Consider the following 19,787-nt stretch of genomic DNA (forward strand, 5'->3'; position numbering starts at 1 on the left):
GTCGGTAAGAAAGAATAGTCCTCCAGAATGGAGAGAGTGAGGAGCAAAGATAGAGTGTCTGGTAAACTTTCCTCATTTCCAAATCCGCGTGGCTATCCCCATTTAATTGTAGTAAACCAAACACTACACATACATTTAACCCATCAACAAAACCACTCAAGATACATCGTACTTAATTTTCAATCAACCAGGCATGCTAAACCAGACCTAGAAATAAAAGAAAATACACAGGGTGGCAATGGGCCGGGCCGCCCTGTTCTGGCCCTTGTCTTAAATGAGCCAGGCCAAAAATAAATGAAAAAAAATAAAAGGAAAAATAAGAAGCGAAGAGGGCCGGCTAATCTGAACCCATCCAGCGCTGGCCTAAGCAGACCAGCCCAAGCCCCAGTTTTTAAGGGCGTGACTCTCCGGCCCATTAGCAGCCCACGGAGGCTCTTTGCGTAAATATGTGCGCTGCATGCAATAGTGGGAGATATTGTAGGAAACCATTATTTCCTCCTAAAGTTTGCCTTTCGTTATACCCCAAGTTTTTTGGACAAGTGTCAAAACCTGTCCATGGTTTCAAACACAGTTGGGTAGAGAGAGGTCATGGCGTTGCAGAGAGAGAGGGAGTGGGGCATAATTCTTCATCGTGTTCCAGAGACAAAGACAAGGGGCACAGTAGTTTGATGTGTAGGTTAACTGAGAGAAAATACAGTTGCTTGCAGTGGGTTAGAAAGAGAGGGAGGAGCAGTAATGGAGTCTCTAGGTTAAAGAGAGTAAGAGGATGAGGGACTTTTCTTCCCGTCTGTGTCCTTACTATTCTCGTGTTTTTATTTTACTTCTTCTCTTTGGCGTAATGGCGCTTCTTCTTCTCCTTGTATCTATTTACTGTTTTCCATATTCGTCATCTCGGTTACGACCCGTCGATGATATTTCATTTCGGCTACCCTATTCTCAAGGTTTTGTTGTTGAAGTAAATCTTACAGAGAAAGAGAAGAACGATTTCTCCATTTTTGATGCTCTCAATGATACAACTACTAGAACCAGATCAAATATTTCCAGAACAAATACTTCAGAGACTGGGGTGAGTATTTTGATTATGTAATTACGCTTTTTTTCCACGTTAAAAAAATTATATTAAGTAGTTCTTTTTTCTTTTTATATATGCAGAGAGGGTTCAGTTATTTTTACAGCGTTTCCCTCTTATGGATATGAGTTCTGCTTATTTTTGGTTCTTTTTTTTCTTTGACTTCGAGTCTCAATTATTTTTTATTTACTGTGCAAAATTGTTTGCAGATGTCTTTCTTGTACTGTCTTGGACAAACTCCATTATACACCTTTTGTTTCCATGGTTCTGGGACTCACGGACTCGGACGAGTTCCACTGAAACTCGCCACTGTAGTCTCTTAAAAAAATATCAAAAATAAGAAAATGCCAAAAGAGTTGAAACATCACTATATTAATTAGAAATAATTTTTTTTTTTTTTTTTGGTAGTTGTAATGGTTTTAAGATGATTCGAGAACTTCCATTTATTTTTCTTTATTAATTCTTTTTGAAATATTTAGGTTCTAAATCAAAATTTTCAATAACCCAAACTTCTAATGGTAGTTATTACCTCTTTTAAATGTTTTCTTATTTTTAATTATTTTTCAAAATTTTTAACTCTATTTATCTCTGTTTTTTGTTGCACATAACTCAGAAGAGTCCACTTGACTTGGCTAAGGGCTGAGTATCCTGGCTGAATCGATTTTCAAAACACTGTTTGTTTCTATTGAATTTTTTTTTTTTTTTGGGACAATCCCATACCTTTTAATTCTGTGAATTGGCAATAGAAAAAGGGAATAGGTTTCAATTTTCCTTTTTATTATTCTAATGCCACGGCTTTTTTATGGCCCCATTTCCAATGTTCCACAATCCACCAGATCTGCACCAATTTGGAGTTTCAAATTCCACTTTCAAAGGTCAAGCTAAATTGTGAAACTCTGAAAATTGACTAAATTTTATGTTCTTCACGGATTAGCCATTGGTATCTACTATAACCTAAACAACTGAAAATGAGTCCTCGCATCACTAAGTAGTTTGATTTATGGATGGATGTGGCGCATTAGAACATGTGTAAACAGTCCATTTAACTCCCTACATTTTCTCATAATTTCCTCCAAATTGAAGCCTTCTCTTTATGCAGGGCGCGAGCAACTCGAAGAAGGTTGAAGTAGTTCCTTTGTTGAGTAATGTAGGTATCCCTAAAAGCATAATGAAGCTTGAAGCTGGCCTATCAAAAGCAAGAGCCGCCATAAGAGAAGCCACCTTAAGTCATCGGAATCGGACACCAATCGAAGACCCTGATGATTATGCCCCAAAGGGCGGAATCTATCGAAACTCATATGCATTTCATCGGTAAATGATTTAACAATTTGTACAGTCACTAATATTTCATAAATCTAGAAAGCAATTAGGATTGTTCAGATAAATAAGTGAAGGAACCGATCCTCTATCACCCTTTCGATTTTTCTTGATGGGGTGCTATTTTTCTTACCTTTAGGAGTCAATTTAGTGAACCATACTAAATTAGAGAAAACAATTTTGTTTGGGAAATGTGGGAAAGTAGCAATATTGCATCGATTTCCCTTCATTACAAATGCGGACCCATATTTTCTTCTTATGAGTGCAGGAGTTATTTGGAAATGGAGAAAAGGTTCAAGATATTTGTGTATGAAGAGGGCGAGCCGCCTTTAGTTCACAATGGGCCCTGCAAAAGCATATACTCCTCCGAGGGCATATTCATTCACGAGATGGTTCTTGGAAATCGCTTTCGAACCAGGTCTCAGGAACGCGCCCATGTGCATTTCCTTCCATTTAGTGTGGTGGCGATGATACAATTTGTGTATACCCCTAGTTCCTTCGATCTTTATCCTGTTAAGAACTTGGTTGCTGATTACATAGATGTCATCTCTAAGAAATATCATTACTGGAACCAGAGCCTTGGGGCAGATCATTTCATGCTCTCCTGCCATGACTGGGTACTGCTGCTTTTTCTTTTTTTTTTTACTCTTTGTATTTTTTTTTCTTTTTTCATTTCCATTTTCAAGAGTTTTTCTTTGGCGAAATAGTATGCTGTGGAACATGACACATAGCGACAACATGGTATATGCCATCTCTACCATCGAAACCTAACAATGGATGGCGAGATGAGCAATTCTGCTTGACTGGACAATGGCAGGACAACTGCTCATCTCCCCCATTTTTATTGAGCACGCATTTTATTAAAGAATTCGATGAAATGCAACAAATTGTTAGTATGATACATGTATGATGGAATACTTCCTTTCCTTTACTAATGTTGACTTCAGTCTCATGGAGATTCTTTCCAAGATGATTTTGTCAAAATTATGATTAATTTGAGCATATTGATAATCTATGATATGCTCGATGTCCGCGGGATCATCATCATCCAATTCAATAATGGATGGTGATGGAAAGTAGATTATACCCACTCGAATTCAAGTTTACTGTGGGAATACACATTCTAGTTTTGTTAGAAATTATATCTTCGTTTGGCAATTTTTTTCCTCATCTATCCTTTTTCCCATAAAAATTCAGGGGCCCCACACATCGGCCGCAAACCCCCTACTGAACAAGAATTCCATCAGGGTCCTCTGCAATGCCAACAGCTCCGAAGACTTTTACCCCCAGAGGGATGTCCCCCTGCCTGAGATCAACATCCCATCTGGCAGCATCGAAGGGATGCTTGGTGGCCTCAGGCCCTCGGCTCGCACAATCCTCGCTTTCTTTGCCGGTGGGGTTCATGGATGGATTCGGTCCATACTGCTCCAACACTGGAAGAACAAGGACCCGGATATCCAAGCCTTTGAATACTTACCTCATGACCTTTCGTACTGGGATATGCTGAGGAAGAGTAAGTTTTGCCTTTGCCCAAGTGGTTATGAGGTCGCAAGCCCGAGACTCGTCGAGGCCATTTACGCAGAGTGCGTTCCGGTTATTATCTCCGATCATTATGTGCTTCCATTTAGTGATGTTCTTAATTGGGCTTCTTTCTCAGTGGAGGTTAAGGTTGGGGAGATAGAGAGACTGAAGGAGATTCTTGAAGGGATTTCCATGGAGAAATATGTGAGGATGCAGAGGAGGGTAAAGCAGGTGCAGAGGCATTTTGTGGTTAATGAGCCTCCAAAGAGGTATGATGTTTTCCATATGGTTATTCACTCTGTTTGGCTAAGGAGGCTCAACCTAAAGTTGCACCTTTAGATTTCTCTTTTTATTTGATGGGAGAAATGCAATTATTCAATGGGCTTTCTCTAAGGGCCAATTCAATTCAGTTCATTTTACTGTGGCCTCACCATTTGATCAATTAAATAGAACAATGTAAAGAGCAAGAAAACCATACCATTAACCCCTCCCTATCTCTCTCTCATGTTCTCAAGCAAATGTACTACTGGTTTCTTTGTTTCCATATCTCAGCCCACTTCTTCATTGTTTATTGAGTGATTTACGTGCACGTTAAAATTTTAGGTAAAATATGAAATGCTCCACCTATATTTGGAAAACTTATGTGGAAATTACAAAGAAAGACTGTCAACCTATGATTTTTTTCTCTTTTTCCCAAAATTGCCTTTCACTCGACCTAAATTTTGGTAGGCCAGTGTCTTAAAGGTTGGGCCACTTTCCTACTAACGAAAAAAAAACAAAAAAAATCAAAAAATTCGAATCGACATAGGGGCAATTTTAAAAAAAATAAAAAAAAAAAGGGTTAACCAACCTTTGTAATTTTCGCCAATAAGCCAAGCATTTTGTATTTTACTTAAAATTTTAAGGTTGTACTTAAATCACTCTTGTTTATTTATTGTCGGACTTTATGCATCACACCAAATCATCCAATTTGATATGTGTGAATAGTTGTGACATCTTTGTACAAAAAGTACAAGAAAATTGTTTCACGTGGGCTGGTCTCCATTTCGATCTGATAGATGGAGATATGTTCGATCTCAAAGATAGATGTAGATATGGATGTAAATAGGTTGACCATCTAAAAAAGATAGATGTAGATATGTTCGATCTCAAAGATAGATGTAGATATGGATGTAAATAGGTTGACCATCTAAAAATAAAGCGTAACTAACCGTTTAAAAGTTTTTTAATATAATTATTATTTCTAGTTTCATTTTTTTCATATTGATGAACTTCATGGAAAAGATTATATATTCTCTAAAAATTAAAATCAAATTATATTTTAAAAATATATTTATTGCCAAACCAGCATGTCTACAGTGTGCTGGTATGCGGGTTTGCCGCATGGAAACCGTGTCCAGAAGTAAATGTCTCTTTGTGGACAATCCCAAAACATTTTGGGGACTTGTATGACGGCCTTAACATATAACTGCTTGAGGGACTCTTTGGAAGCAAGGTTTTGCGCTTTAGGTGGCCTTATTAGACTGTTTCTCTCTCTAAAATTATGAAATTTGAGATTGTTTCTCTTTAAAAATCTTGAGATGATTTATCAATCTAAGATTTTCAGGTAGTTTCCCTCTCTAAAATTTCATATAACTTTTTTTTAAAATTTTAAAATACTTTCTCTCTCTAAAACTTAAAATTAGAGATAGTTTCACTTTATAAAATTTTTAGATAGTTTTTTTTTGTAAAAATTTTTAGGCAGTTTTTCTCTTTAATATTTAGTAGTTTTTCTCTAAAATTTTGAGATATTTCCTCTCTTAAAACTTAAAGTTTGAAATAGCTTCTCTCTCTAAAAATATTCAAACAATTTCTCTCTAAAAATTTGAAAATTCAAATAGCTTTTCTCTCTCTAAAAATATTAAGATGATTTCTCTCTTTAAAATTTTTCATGTAGTTTCTCTCTCTAAAAGTTTAAAATATTTTCTCTCTCTAAACTTTCAAGTTTGAGATAGTTTTTTTCGCTAAATTTGTTTAGATAGTTTCTCTCTAAAAAAAATTAGATATAGTTTCTCTCTTTAAAATTTTAAGATTCTCTCTCTCTAGAACTTAATTTGAGATAGTTTATCTCTACAAAATTTTAGATAGTTTCTCTCTAAAAAATTTCAAGTAGCTTTTCTCTCAAAAATATTTAAAATTTCTATATACTTCATCTCTCAAAAACTTTAAAATTTGAGATAGCTTGTCTCTCTGAAAATTATGAGATAGTTTCCCTTACTAAAAATTTTCAGCTTTTTTTTCTAAACCTTAAATTTGAGATAGCTTGTCTCACTAAATTTTGAGATAATTTTTCTCTCTAAAAATTTTCAAGTAGTTTTTCTTTCTAAAATTTGAGGTAGTTTCTCTCTCTAAACAATTAAAATCCTTTGTCTCTTTAAAACTTAAAATCCTCTTTAAAACAATTTGAGATAGTTTCTTTCTTTAAAAAATTTAAGCATTTTTTCTCTCTAAAGTGAGATATAGTTTCTCTCTAAAATTATAGGATACTTCTCTCTATAAAAATTAAAACTTGAGATGGTTTCTTTATCTAATTTGGGGTGTCTTAGTGGAATTAATTGTATTTAATAAAGTGGACGGCTCTAGTGTGTGAAAATAAATCTGCATAAATATTTCCCCACCTCAAGGGAAGCGGTATTATTTTCACTCCAATTTGTGGTAAAATTTTTTACCATAGAAAAAAATTACATATTTATTAGTCACGTACGAACATGTAACTTAATTTTCACTTAGAAATATTTTGCATTAAAATATTTTCACATTTACCAAACAAATACTCCTAAATTACGTCCTCTCGTCTCCCCTTCGGCGGGCATGGGCGCATCACTCAGCCCCACCATATTGTGATCCCGCAGAAATATATTGCACATTTACTACCTTGGTCAAAACACCTAGATACATTGATTTTTTTTAATCTCAAATTTTTGGAACTATATAAAAATTAATTAGGGACTATTTTTAAAAAAAAAAATAATTTTGAGTTTTGTGACGCTTAGATCCTTCAAAAATTGAACGCTCTCTATTCAAACTTGAGGCATTATTTTCTTTTATTACACGAAGAGTGTATTTTGAAAACGTTTTTTTTGTTGAAATTATTCTATGCATCGTAGAGTTTACATCCCAAATTTTTTTTTGGAAAAGGTTTCTATACTTCCTCTAGCCCTACATCATAGAAGATCTATGCTTCTCCTATCATCCAGCTGTCCAATTTTGATCAAGAGAGCCACTCACCATTTGATTTTAGATCCGACATCTCAAAATATTTTTTTTTTAGTTTTTTTAATATAAATTTTAAGAATATGAAATTTGGTACGTGTCATCTTCTTATTGGGGCACACTTATAAAAAAAATATTAAAATTAATATTTCAATAAAATATAATGACTAAAATACCCCTTAAAAATTTCAGGGGTATTTTGGTTATTTTATTTTATTAAAAATATTTTTCTTATATTTTTCACGAGTGAGAATTTAATAGAGGATTGGACGTACAAAATTTGGTGTCAAAATAGTTTACAGACAAGAAATTAAAAATAAAATAATGTAGAGATGTTACATTGTGATTGGGGCATTCTTAGCCCTCCTTTCAGAATGGACGGTTGGATAAAGAGAAGTATATACGTTTTATGTTGTAGGGGAAGCATAGAAAGCTTGCCTCTTTTTCTTTTCTTTCTTTCCTTTTTTTTTTTCCTTTCTTTCCTTTTTTTTTTTCTTTTTTTTTTTTTTTGAAAAACAATTACCAAAACATCCTAAAATTTTGAGATCTAAAAAGTATCCCCAGCGGGTATTTTGCCAAGGGAGTGAATGAATGATATATTCCCACAACGAAATTAGTGTGAATTTCTGTATGGTGTAGATGTATAAAAAATAGGGGGTGGTTTGTATAGAGCCGATGCTCTAAACTATCAAATTAGGCCTTCAAATAAAGTTGAGAAATATGGTTTCCATATAGGAAAGTTTTGTGATAACCCTAAATTATATATTCATCTTTAGTTATAAAATTTAAAGTTTAAAAAATAATGTAGATCGAGCAGATCTATGAAAACTTGAAAATCTTAAAAATTGACGATTAAAAAATGCGTTACAAGATCACTATTTCCAAAACTTTCAATGCATTTGTTTCTCATTTTCATGCATCTTGATGTCAATTTGATGATGTTTAGGCATCAAAACAACCTCTTCTAGTAAAAGTTTTGAGGCAGACTCGCCTAAGCTCTATATAAACTTTTCCCATAAAAAAATGGGGGTAGTTGAGGGAGTGGGGTAGGAAAAAAAAATTTCCACCAAAGGGGAGGGAGGTGGGCGTAATTTATGGAAAAAATCGACTCATCCTATAATAAATATTTTAATCCACCTACGGCTAATCGCCATTTAAGCTTCAAATTTAAGTTGCAATGGTTCACAAATGTGTCCAATACGCGCTCATCATAGAGCATGGCAATAATACTCCTTTTAAAACATTATTTTTATAGAATATTCTATTTTTTGAAGAAATATTTTTAAAGCTGTGACTTTCTAACTAGGGTGTGGTTTCTATAAGGTTTAAACTTTAAACAATCCAATTAAAACACACCTCCAAATTTTATTATAGCATATAATTTTGGTATAAAATTTTTTTAGGATTATCTGAAAATCTATTTTCATATTTAATTATAAAATTTTAAACTTTAAAAATAGTTAAAATCAAATAGATCTATAAGCATATGACAATCTTGAAAATAGACGGTTTAGATAATATGTCACAAGATGCACTATTTATGGGACCCAAAATCTTTTCTTTTTTCCATATTCATACATCTCGACGTCTCAATGTCGGGATGCCCAATTAGAGCGTTTTTTACCATTAAAACAACATTTTTCGATGGATTTTTGAGGTGCTTCTTAAATTCTACATTTTAAGATTGCAACCCCGTTTGGCCCTTTGTTTCTTTTCCTTTGATCCTCCTTTCAAGAGTATCAGGCACTCAGGCAGGTCTGGGCCAAGGCTTCTTCAACCAATCAAAACCGGGCGGGGCACAGACCAATTTAGGGACCAAGACCGGCCTTATTGCCAGCCTTAAGGATTTGAACCTGGCAGTGGGGTTGTAATTGTCATTATGCAACTATTATAGAGAAGGCGAATACGTGGACCTGCCGTTGATATTTCTGGGAAGAAAAAGCCTTCGATCTTTGGACTTGAGTCTCCAATATAACATGAGTGGATGAAAACCATGTCGTCTTGAGGTGGAAATCTTGGATAATTATACCCCAACAAACCTACCAAAAAATTATTGGGTAGTTTCATGGTAGGAGTCTGCATTCTTTAGTCCCCAGATGACAATCAGTGATAAAAAAGCGGACCGCCCAACACCTAGGCGGTCCGAAAGGCTTTGGCGCATTGCCAAGGCGGTCAATCCATGGGCGGCTGCCTAGCGCCCAGCTCAGGGGCCAAAAAAAAATTCGTGAGGCCATTTTACGTCATTTGTTTTTGTTTTTAAGACCCAAAAATTAGGGTTTTAGGTTCATTTGAACCTAAACCTTGTTTGAGCCAAATTTAGAGAGAGAAAACTACAAAAAAAAACTAGATTGTGGTGAATTTTTTAAGATCGAAGGGTTACTCAAAGTTAACCAAAATTGATCAAAACATCAAAGTTAACCAAAATTGATCAAAACATCACCCATTGATATTATATTTACTTTTTGATGTTTTGTAAAGTTATTCGGGGGTGTTTTAGAAGATTTTGAGTATTTAGAAATATCTTTGTAGTGAAAGTTTGAAGATTGAGCAATCAAACTCAAAATAAGTGATTTTTTTTATTGCTTTAGTAATTTACATTATTTTTTAGATGTCTTCTTCGGGATCTAATAGGAGTGGTGATCCCGGTTGGAAATAGAGCTATAACCCATATCCTAATGATAAAAATTGCATAAGATGCGATTTTTGTGAAAAGGATACAAAATGGGGGCATAAATCAGTTCAAGAAACATCTTGTCGGTATTAGGGGGGATGTTGCCCCATGCAAAAAGACTCCTGACGGTATTAAAGAGGAAATAAAAACTTTTATGAACTTGGTGAAAATGAAAAAAGATGAGAGATTTGCTTCTATAACAGAGATCAGGTCTGGGGTTCGAGTCAATTTTGATGATAATGATAGTGATGTGGAAAGGATTGGGGAGGGATGTCAAGAGGTTGAGCAATCCATTGTTAGGGGAAAGGGGAAGGGAGTTATAATTGCTTATGGTTCTGGGACTAAGAAGCCTCGGATTAGAGGCCCTATGGATAGTTTCTTACCTTGGCCTGACCCTGAGATTGTAGGAGAGAAAACAAAAAAGCAAATCACCATTGAAAATAAAATCAAGAAGGAAGAGAGAGATAGAGCTGCATAGTATTTCGCTACATGGTTTTATGAGGCGGGTATTCCTTTCAATACCGCTAGCTTGAGCAGCTTTTAGGCTGCAGTAGAGGCAATTGGCCAATTTATCTCTGGGATGAAACCCCCAACCCCATATGAGCTTTCAGAGCTTTTTTTAAAAAAGACAGTTAGTGCCACAAAGGAAGCTGTAGAACTTAAGAAAGATGCATGGGCTTAGTATGGGGTTTCTCTTATGACTGATGCTTGGAGTAATAGAAAAAGAAAAAGTCAAATGAATTAGCTTGTGAATTATCCAGTAGGGACTGTTTTTTTTAGGTCTATTGATGCCTCTGATCATATACATGATGGCCATTACATATTTCAAGTGATAGAGAAGGGAATCAAGGAGGTTGGGGAGCATCTTGTTGTATAGGTTGTCACAGACAATGCTACTCATAATATTGCTACATCTCATTTGTTGCACATAGCTTATCCTATAATCTTTTGGACACCATGTGCAACACATTGTATAGACCTCATTCTTGATGCTCTTGGTGGTTTAACCGAGATATCAGGTGCAGTGAAGAATGTCAAGTATGTTATGAATTTCATTAATAGCCAACATATCACCCTCAGTATGATGCGTACCTTTATAAAGAAGAAAGAGATTGTGAGGCCTAGGGTCACGAGATTTGCGACCTGGTACTTATGCTTAGATAGCATACATTCGAGGAGAGTGCAGTTGAGACAAATATTTACCACGGATGACTGGAGAGCATGCAAGTGGTCTAAGGCTCAGGTTGGGAAGAAGGTGAGAGATATTATACTTTCTAAGGCTTTTTGGCAAGGGGTGAAAGGTACTCTTAAGGTATGTTTTCTTATTATCAAAGTGCTTCACATGGTTGATAGTGATGAGCCTTCTATGGGCTACATATATGTTACTATGCAGAAATGCAAAAGAGAGATAGTCCAAAATTTTAATGATGAAGAAACCCGCTACAAGCCTGTTTGGGAGATTATTGATGAGAAGTGGGATAAGCAACTACATCAGCCATTGCATGCAGCTGGTTATTTTTTAACCCAGCTTTGTTTTATTTTGAGAATGATATACAAATAAATGACACAATTATGGATGGATTTAATGAGTGTGTAGAGGTGCTAGTCCCTGAACTTGAAATGCAGGATATTATAGGCGCTGATGAGCTGATAAATTACAAGTGCTCATTAATGTCTTCCGGGAGTCTAATGGCGATGAGGCAAATGACCAAAATTAATCTAGGTATTAAATAGTATTATATTTATAATATTATTAAGTTCATCTTCATCAAATTCAACTGTAAACTGTTCAAGTAATCAAGTATTTCTATTATTTATTTATGATTTTTCTTATTTCTTTGCAGCCCATTGGTAGAGCCAATATGAGTGTAGTTCTCCAAATTTACAAAAGTTGGTCATTTGGATTTTAAACTTAACCACTTCTTCATCCGATTGTGAGCGTAATTGAAGTACTTTTGAAGGGGTAAGGCCATAAGTGTAATTTGCATAATTTTAAAAATAATACATGAACCATAGCTCTTAGATTTTAATTAGTTCACTTTCATTTTATTTTGCTAAGTTCATATAAAGAAAATGAACATGCTCGAATCAAAGAAGCTCAATGACCTTGTCTATGTCAAGTACAATCGATTGTTAAAGCAGATATTTGCTAAGAGAGATAATAAAGACCCTATCAAATCAAAAAATATGGAGTGGTTAGTTGATGATGATGAGGTCGAGGGGCTTGAAGGATTGACATGGAACATAGTCATGGATACTTCAGGGACATCAGCTGACCCTCTAGAGCCACTAGATCTTTTGCATAGAGAATAAGGGTGGAGGAAGAGGAGGAAAAAGAGGCAGATTCACAAGAGACAGCGGAAGACGAGTCCCAATATGTCGAGGAGGGTGATGACTCCGATAAATATGATGCCAATGCAGCTGACCCAAGATTCTCTGATGATGAATGAATGTTGATTTTTGAATAATTATTAAATTTTGTTACTTTGAAGTTTGAACTTTGATTGAAGTATTGTGTATTGAACATTTGAACTATTAAAGATTCTTTTGAGTCTTCAAGTATTACTTTCATAGTTTTATAATTTGGTTGGTTGGAATATTTTAAGTTTTAATTGGATATGGAATATGGATTATGGAGTATGAACCGACTTATGGATTATGGTTATGGTTATGAAATGTGTGCTAAATGTTAATATGTAGTATAATTTGAATATAACTGATAGTCTGAAACTCAAATAACTGCAGAATCCTTATTTGGACTCACTTGGGCCGCCCGCCTGGGCATCCGCCTAGGCACTGGGAGGCCTGGAACCCCCAATCCTCCTGCCTAGCGCTTTTTGAAACATTGAAGACAATAATAGAAATACATCACATATACTTATACTATATCTGGATTTACCATAAAATATAAGATATTGTACCTATCTTTTTCATATATATATATATATATATATATATATATATATATATATATATATATATATATATATATATGGATATGGGAGTCACTGTTGTACTCCCATACACCCATACACGAATGGCTCAGATTAAATCTGGGTCATTCTGTGGCCGATTTGACGATCACGGATGTCCGATAGTGTTTGAATTTTAATTATTTTTATACAATTCCAAATCACTTGAATTTTTAGGCATGTGTTCTTCAAAAATAGGCGAATCTAAGAAAAAAAAAAAAAAAACTTTTTTGTGAAATAAGTTGACCAAAATACCACCAAAACGTATCAGGGGATATTTTGATCAATTTATTTTTTGTAAATTATTTGTTTTATAGTTTTATTAGGTGCACCTTGATGAGAAAAACATTTGTCTAAAATTTCAAGTGATTTGGATTCGTAAAAAGAAAACATTAAAATTAAAAAACTATCGGATATCTGTGAACGTCAGATCGGCCGAGATTCAATCTGGGCAGTGGGCATTTACTATAGCAGTATGCATCTGGGCGCATAGCATTTTTTCCCTATATATATATATATATATATATATATATATACATTGGTTATAATACGATTTCAAATTTTTTTTATTGATTATAGTAGATACACCTTCCACATTAACCTGGTAGACAATATATACTTTCATTCCACATACAGAATAGTCGATCAAATTGGAATTGTCTTGTTCAACGTGGATCATTAGGTTGGACACATTCGATTTGTCCGATGTCCACTCATTTTTTATTATTTGTTGTTCTAATTCACTATTGAGTCCTTGATCCAAACCACAGATCCGGATCGCCCCTCCAACTGACTGATTGGGCCACTTGATCCATTTTTCAAAACATTGATACGAATGATGTGATGAATTGGACTTCCTCGATTATAAACTTCCGAGCTCCCCTTAATTGCATTGGATTGACCCATATGTGTTTACCATCTCTGTAAGGAGATCGATCGAGGTACTTGTTGTCTTGAGATTTGACCAAGAGCTATGTAGTTGTGTTGCTTTCTTTCATACTCATACAGATACATTATTCTGTTTGGAAAGAGAAAATCTTAGAGATAAAATAGATGTCATTTTCAAGTTGGTGAAAGGGTTTGCTGTTTGAACGAGCCCTTAAAATTTAAAAATAACGTTGTTCTTGTTTTTTTTTATAAGATCTACTAATTAATGAATTTGTATCAGTGTTAAAAACCCAAATTGCGTTTGGATGCGCCCTAGAGTGAACTGATGAACCAATTTGATTGGCAGAATCAGGAAAAATTAATAATAATAAAATAAATGAAAGGGCCACAAACCCAGATGACTCTCTCACCAAACCCGGTCTTAATTAGGCAATTCCGATCCTAATCTCTCTTTTCGGAAACCTGGTTTATACTGAATAATCCGCCGGAGCATAGTATAAATACACCCCCTCCTAAAATAAAAGGAAAAAGTATTTCCATACAGTATATAATTACAGAAAATACGGTCAAATACACTTTAATGGGAATATTACGCTCCAGGATGCCCGTCTCAGATCTACAGCATCGGACTAGCGTTGCTGCTGAAAGATACCTCACAAACTTCTTCTTCTTCCTCTCTTTTTTTTTTTTTTTTCATAATTTGCCCCAATATTCATCATCATACTGGGAAATTGATGTTCTATTTTTTTGTTGAGAGCTTAGGCCCTATCTGATATTTCAAACCTTGGATAGCTTACGATATAGGTTGTCCGATATTTCAAATTTTGGACCACTTGTTATCCTTAAATTTAGGGGGCGTTTGGATACCTGGAAATATATACTGTCATAATACATTACTGTGTAATGCATTACCTGTAAATGGATTGTTACTGTTTGTATAGTATTTAGATGCAATCTGGAAATACATTGCTTTTGTTTGGCTATGTTTGAAAGAAATATGGGAAATGCATTTTTAGCACTTACCTATAAACTATCATTTTTTTTCTTTTTTTTTTTTTATACAAAATTCTATTGAAATGAGAAATTAAAGTTATCATCACACTATTTCAAAAATAATTTCTAATGATATCGTTATCACCAGTTTAAAAAGATATTTTAATAATAAATTGTACCATTCCAAAGTCATTGTGACACCATTTCCTACTTATTTTTTATGCCTTTGGCACTTGGATGGAATCGCATGTCTTCTAACATGATTAGACTTTGGTTTCAACATGTTAAATCATTGGAATAATATGATTGGAATAACATGATTTTATTATGATAAGCTTTATTTTTATTTATTTTTTATAGAAGTCTTTCAAATGTCTCTATATATAATTTCAAATAAACAATAAATTTATGATACCAAATTCAAAATCTTTATGGCAAAGGTTTGGTAATTACAGTAGAAAATTTTGAGGCATCCGAGGAGATTAAAGAGATATCTTATTTCAATCAAGCATTAACTAATCTCTTAAAACGATTATGTTATGTGAAATTTTTTATTATGACTGTGTTGTATAATTTCTCATTATTATTTTTGCTTTTACATGAGAGCTGATGGTTTCAGATTGAGGGATACAATTCAAATTGGGTACAGGGATATAGAAATGACGCAAGAAAGAGGAAGAATAGCAGGAAAATGAATGGGCATATGAGAGAAGGAGAATAACAAAGAGAATGGATGGTTTCAGATTGAGGGATACAATTCAAATTGGGGACAGGGATATAGAAATGACGCAGGAAAGAGGAAGAATAGCGGTAAAATGAATAGGCATATGAGAGAAGGAGAATAACAAAAAGAATGGATGGGCATATGAAAGAGAAAATGAGAGGAATTTTTTTATAAGAGATACGCGTAGTTACATTATCCATTAAGAATGTAATCGATTTTAGAGCTGTTTAATAGATTTTGAAAAATCTATTTTGAAAAATTTTATATAATTTATTTTCATTTTTTTACTGCTGAAGTGTAACCAAACATAATAAATCTCATATTTTTTTGTAATATGTTTCCTGTAATTGATTTTCCGGTGGCGAACCGCACGTTGAACAATGCTTAAAAGCATGGGCCAGTGAAAACAACAAGGCGTCAAACGTGTTCACCCCAGACCGCTTATTCAAGAGCGGTATGAGATTCTAAAACTCAGACCGATACTTACGACGTGTTTCGACCAATTCAACCAGGTTGTTTGATATTTGGAATATCCGATATACCCACGAACTTGACAGTGCTAAATTTTGGAAACGAAAAAAAAAACAAAAACAAAAATCCATCCGATATTTGATAGGATCAAACAGAGGGACAACTGTGGAGAAAAGAAAAAAAACACCGTCCTTCCATGTAAATTTCAATTAAAATTGAACAAAAATATAGAAAATATAAAATAGTATGACGAATCTAAATTTTCTAAAATAGAAAACATACTTTTCTCACTATTGGCGTGTATTTAAAAGAACTAAAAAGGAAATTTATCAAATTATGCGTAAGAGATCAAATATTGAATATTTTACCCATACGTTTCGATTTAATTTCAAAATACTCATCAAAATATACATGAAAATGAGCTATAATTGTTGAAAAAATATATTAAATTGTTTAAAAATTAAATATATTTTACTAAATTTTCAAAAAAAAAAACCGTCAACCATTGAGAGCCGGCAGAAAGGAAGAGAAGCTTTACAAGCTTGTCTCTTGGCTATGCATGATAACACAGATATAGCACATCGTTTGGTGAGGGGGTCTCAGTCTTATAGACCAAAAGAAGCGCCAATAAATATCATCTCTAATTCCTCCTTGAAGGCGAAAAGATATTCTACTCCCTCGGGACTATATCTTTACATATTTCTCAAAGAAAAAGTTTGAAATATAGCCATGGAACACTAATGTTAATTGAAGCAATTACTATTAAAATAAGTAAAAGCAAGGCTATCTGAAAATATTAGTCATCAGTTTAATAGTATTTATTTTAGCTCTTTGTGTGATAAAGATTATCTACTGGATATTGAAAAAATAAAGAAATAAAAAGCTTCCCCAGATAAAGAAAGGGTTACTATATTATTACAGTGGTGAATGCTACATGGTTACTGCAGATACAGAAACAGACTATATTTGATGATTTTTTTAAATCAAATTTGAATAAAAACACGGTTTGAATTAGTTTGAAATGATTTGACTGAGAATCAGAGAGGGTAGAGTTCAAGATCGAGAAAGACTCTAATTTTTTTGACATTCAGATTTGAAAAACTGGGACTTTGAAAGAAATAGATGTGATAGATATTGCACTTAGGTGAAAAACAATTGGATTCCAGTATTTTTTTTTCGAGTGAAATGAATTGAGGGATTAAAAGTTGGGGAATATCCCCTGATTCACTAACTACAATGAACAAGGAAAATCGTGCAAATCGGGGTGAGTTACGAGTTTAGGGGCATCTAGATTGGTGATCACCTAGTTCTGAGTCGGATTGGGTGATTCCTGACTCAACAATTTTTAATCACCGACTTGAACATGTTAAATGGAGCTTTATATCATGCTCCCCCTCAACATCCATGGTCGGTTGGTGGTAACTGTACTAGGGATAACTGGCAAGTGAGGGAGACCAGAGCCCGACTATACGTCTGGCCATACTGCTCTTTCTTTTATTTTGTTTTTTTTTTTTTTACAAGGAATTGGAATATGTGCTCCGGAATCCAATCCCACCATCCATCCACCATGGATGCTGAATGAGGAATAGGGAGCATGCTATACAATGCTACCTAAGGATCACACAATCCTCCTAGTGCTAGGGCCAAACTATGCTGCTCATGTCTGGGGTTTCTCAGGGTGATATTGCACTAAGACTTGGTTTAAATAGAGCCCTTATAAAATAAAAATAGATAATCCAAGTATTGTGTCACCAACTATAACATGCATAGCACATTGATTCCGAAATCCTTTAAAATTATGAATGTCTCTTTCCAAATGACTTTTTAATGGTAAATCTAATGTTTGCCTCTTGATTGAAGGAAATAACCACTTTATATCTTATCTTACAATCCACTGACTTAAATTTGTTTATTGGAGAAAAAAGAATTAGGTCTCGGAGGATTCCATGGTATACGAGATTGTAAACCATAAGAACATTTATTTTAAGTACAAAAAGATCACATATCTTTTGTAGCAATTAGAAGTGAAATCCTACTGATTGAAAAATGTCATAGTAGAAATTTTATTTTATACCTTGTGCCCACACAACTCCATCTACCTAAATTCACATCTAACGGTCAATAATGATTATAGGATGTGCTTTCTATAGGCTGAGGCCCTAAACAAACAAAATAAGGTGCACCTTCAAATAGTATCAAAAGATGGTGTTTCAGAACTGGAAACCTTTGGAATGGCTTGAAAATCTATTTTCATCTCTAATTATAAAATTTAAAGCTTTAAAAATAGTGTAGATCGAACATATCTATGAACATTTGAAAATCTTGGAAATTGTCAATCTAAAATATACATTACAAGATGCAGCAATTCTAAGACTTAAAACCATTTTAAAATCCATTTTTTCACACGTACATACATCTAAATTTGAGAATTTTTGGGCAAAAAAACGTCCTCTTCTAATAAACTTTGATGTGCGCCTTAATTTGATTATTTAGAGCCTCACCCGTATGTAAACTTTTTCTATAATTGTAGCTTCCACGTAGCAAAAATAAATAATCTTAATGTCTACATTTCCATTGGACATTTATGACCGTGACCCACACACCTTTTTTGGGGCAAACCCAAAAACTTCCAAGTTATCATTTGTTTATCTCCAAGTCAATATGAAAAGAAAATTTTTTGATTGAATCAACCCTCTCATGACCCGGTGAACCAAACCAGTTGGCAGAATCAAAAAAATTAATATTATAAATAAAAAATAGTTATCAGGCTATTCCAAGGGCTATAAACACGGATGGCTAAATCACCAAACCGGATCTTAATTAAACAGTTCAATCCTAATCTCTACTTTTTAACACCTACTTTATAGTGTATAATCCACAGGAGCATAGTATAGCGGCTATGAAAATAAGAACTATCCTTTTCTCATTATTGATGTGCATGTAAAAAAGCCACCGACCGCTGAAAGTTGAAAAAGACGGGAAGAAAAGCTTTTGTAGATTCTCGTGATAACGCCGAAATAACGCATTGTTTCGTGAGAGGCCCTCGGCCTTACCTACCCAAAAGCAGCACCCAAAAATATCATCTCTAATTTCTAGAAATTAAATTCGACCTTTCTCATATCGAGGCAAAAGTTTACCACGTGACTATTTAAAATAATGAAAGGCTATCTTGAAATCCTAGCCGTCAGTTTAATAGTAATTATTTTCGACCTTTGTGTGATAAATCTTGCCTGTGGATATTGAAAAGAAAAAAAAAATCATCCTCAACTTAAAAAAAAAGCTGTGTTCTATATGGAAAATGATTTAATAGGGCAAAATAAATAAAGCTTTACTTCAAAACTTACTGAAAATTACATTTCTCGCATCGAAAAACTTTCAAATCGATCGTCTCAACCTTCACCATTATAATTGTGATAAAAAAAAATAGGATTTCAAGTTTTAAAAATAATGTATATTATAACACATTATCCAAACTGTCAATTTTGTTATAAAAATAAGTGTTTAAAGACTTACAAGATTTGGACTTTTTTTTAGTTTCAAATTTCATAATCGGTATTTGAAATTGATTTTAGAGCCATCAATGAAGATATTTGGATGCCCAAAGTGCTTTTGGACCAAGATTCAAAGTAAAATTTTACTTTTTTTTATAAAGCTTAGGCCTTATAGAACTTGCATAATTATATATTATAGTGGTGAATGCTACATGGTTACTTCATTGGACATCCACCGCTTTTTCTGATAAGCAATCGAAAATAAGGGTAGGTTTTTTTTTTTTATGATTCCTGCACAATCAATCTCGACCATAAGCTATCGAGAGTGAATGAACATTCGTCGGTGCACAATAAGTGGTGTATGGTGCACTCAGAGGAAGGATGGAAACAATGGTGAAAGTCTGACATGTCATGATTA

The 19,787-nt window shown here is 34.1% G+C and overlaps 1 protein-coding gene across 2 annotated transcripts; it reads left to right on the plus strand.

Annotated features, from left to right (window-relative positions):
• Positions 1–473: 473 nt before the first annotated feature.
• On the plus strand, positions 474–4,451 carry LOC18435108 (putative glycosyltransferase At5g03795). 2 transcript variants are annotated; one of them, XM_088869563.1, is made up of 5 exons: positions 474–758; positions 969–1,066; positions 2,169–2,380; positions 2,655–3,003; positions 3,584–4,451. In XM_088869563.1, the coding sequence occupies exons 3-5, from the start codon at positions 2,238–2,240 to the stop codon at positions 4,244–4,246; spliced, it is 1,155 nt and encodes a 384-aa protein (XP_088725689.1). In that variant the 5' UTR covers positions 474–758; positions 969–1,066; positions 2,169–2,237; the 3' UTR covers positions 4,247–4,451. The 2 variants fall into 2 exon arrangements, with proteins under 2 accessions (XP_088725689.1, XP_020523345.2); XM_020667686.2 differs by lacking the exon at positions 474–758 and having other exon boundaries at positions 808–1,066.
• The last annotated feature ends 15,336 nt before the right edge of the window (positions 4,452–19,787 follow it).

This window comes from Amborella trichopoda, chromosome 6 (genome assembly GCF_054954075.1).
Source record: "Amborella trichopoda isolate Santa Cruz 75 chromosome 6, AtrichopodaSantaCruz75HAP2 v2.0, whole genome shotgun sequence".
NCBI classification, from domain to species: domain Eukaryota; kingdom Viridiplantae; phylum Streptophyta; class Magnoliopsida; order Amborellales; family Amborellaceae; genus Amborella; species Amborella trichopoda.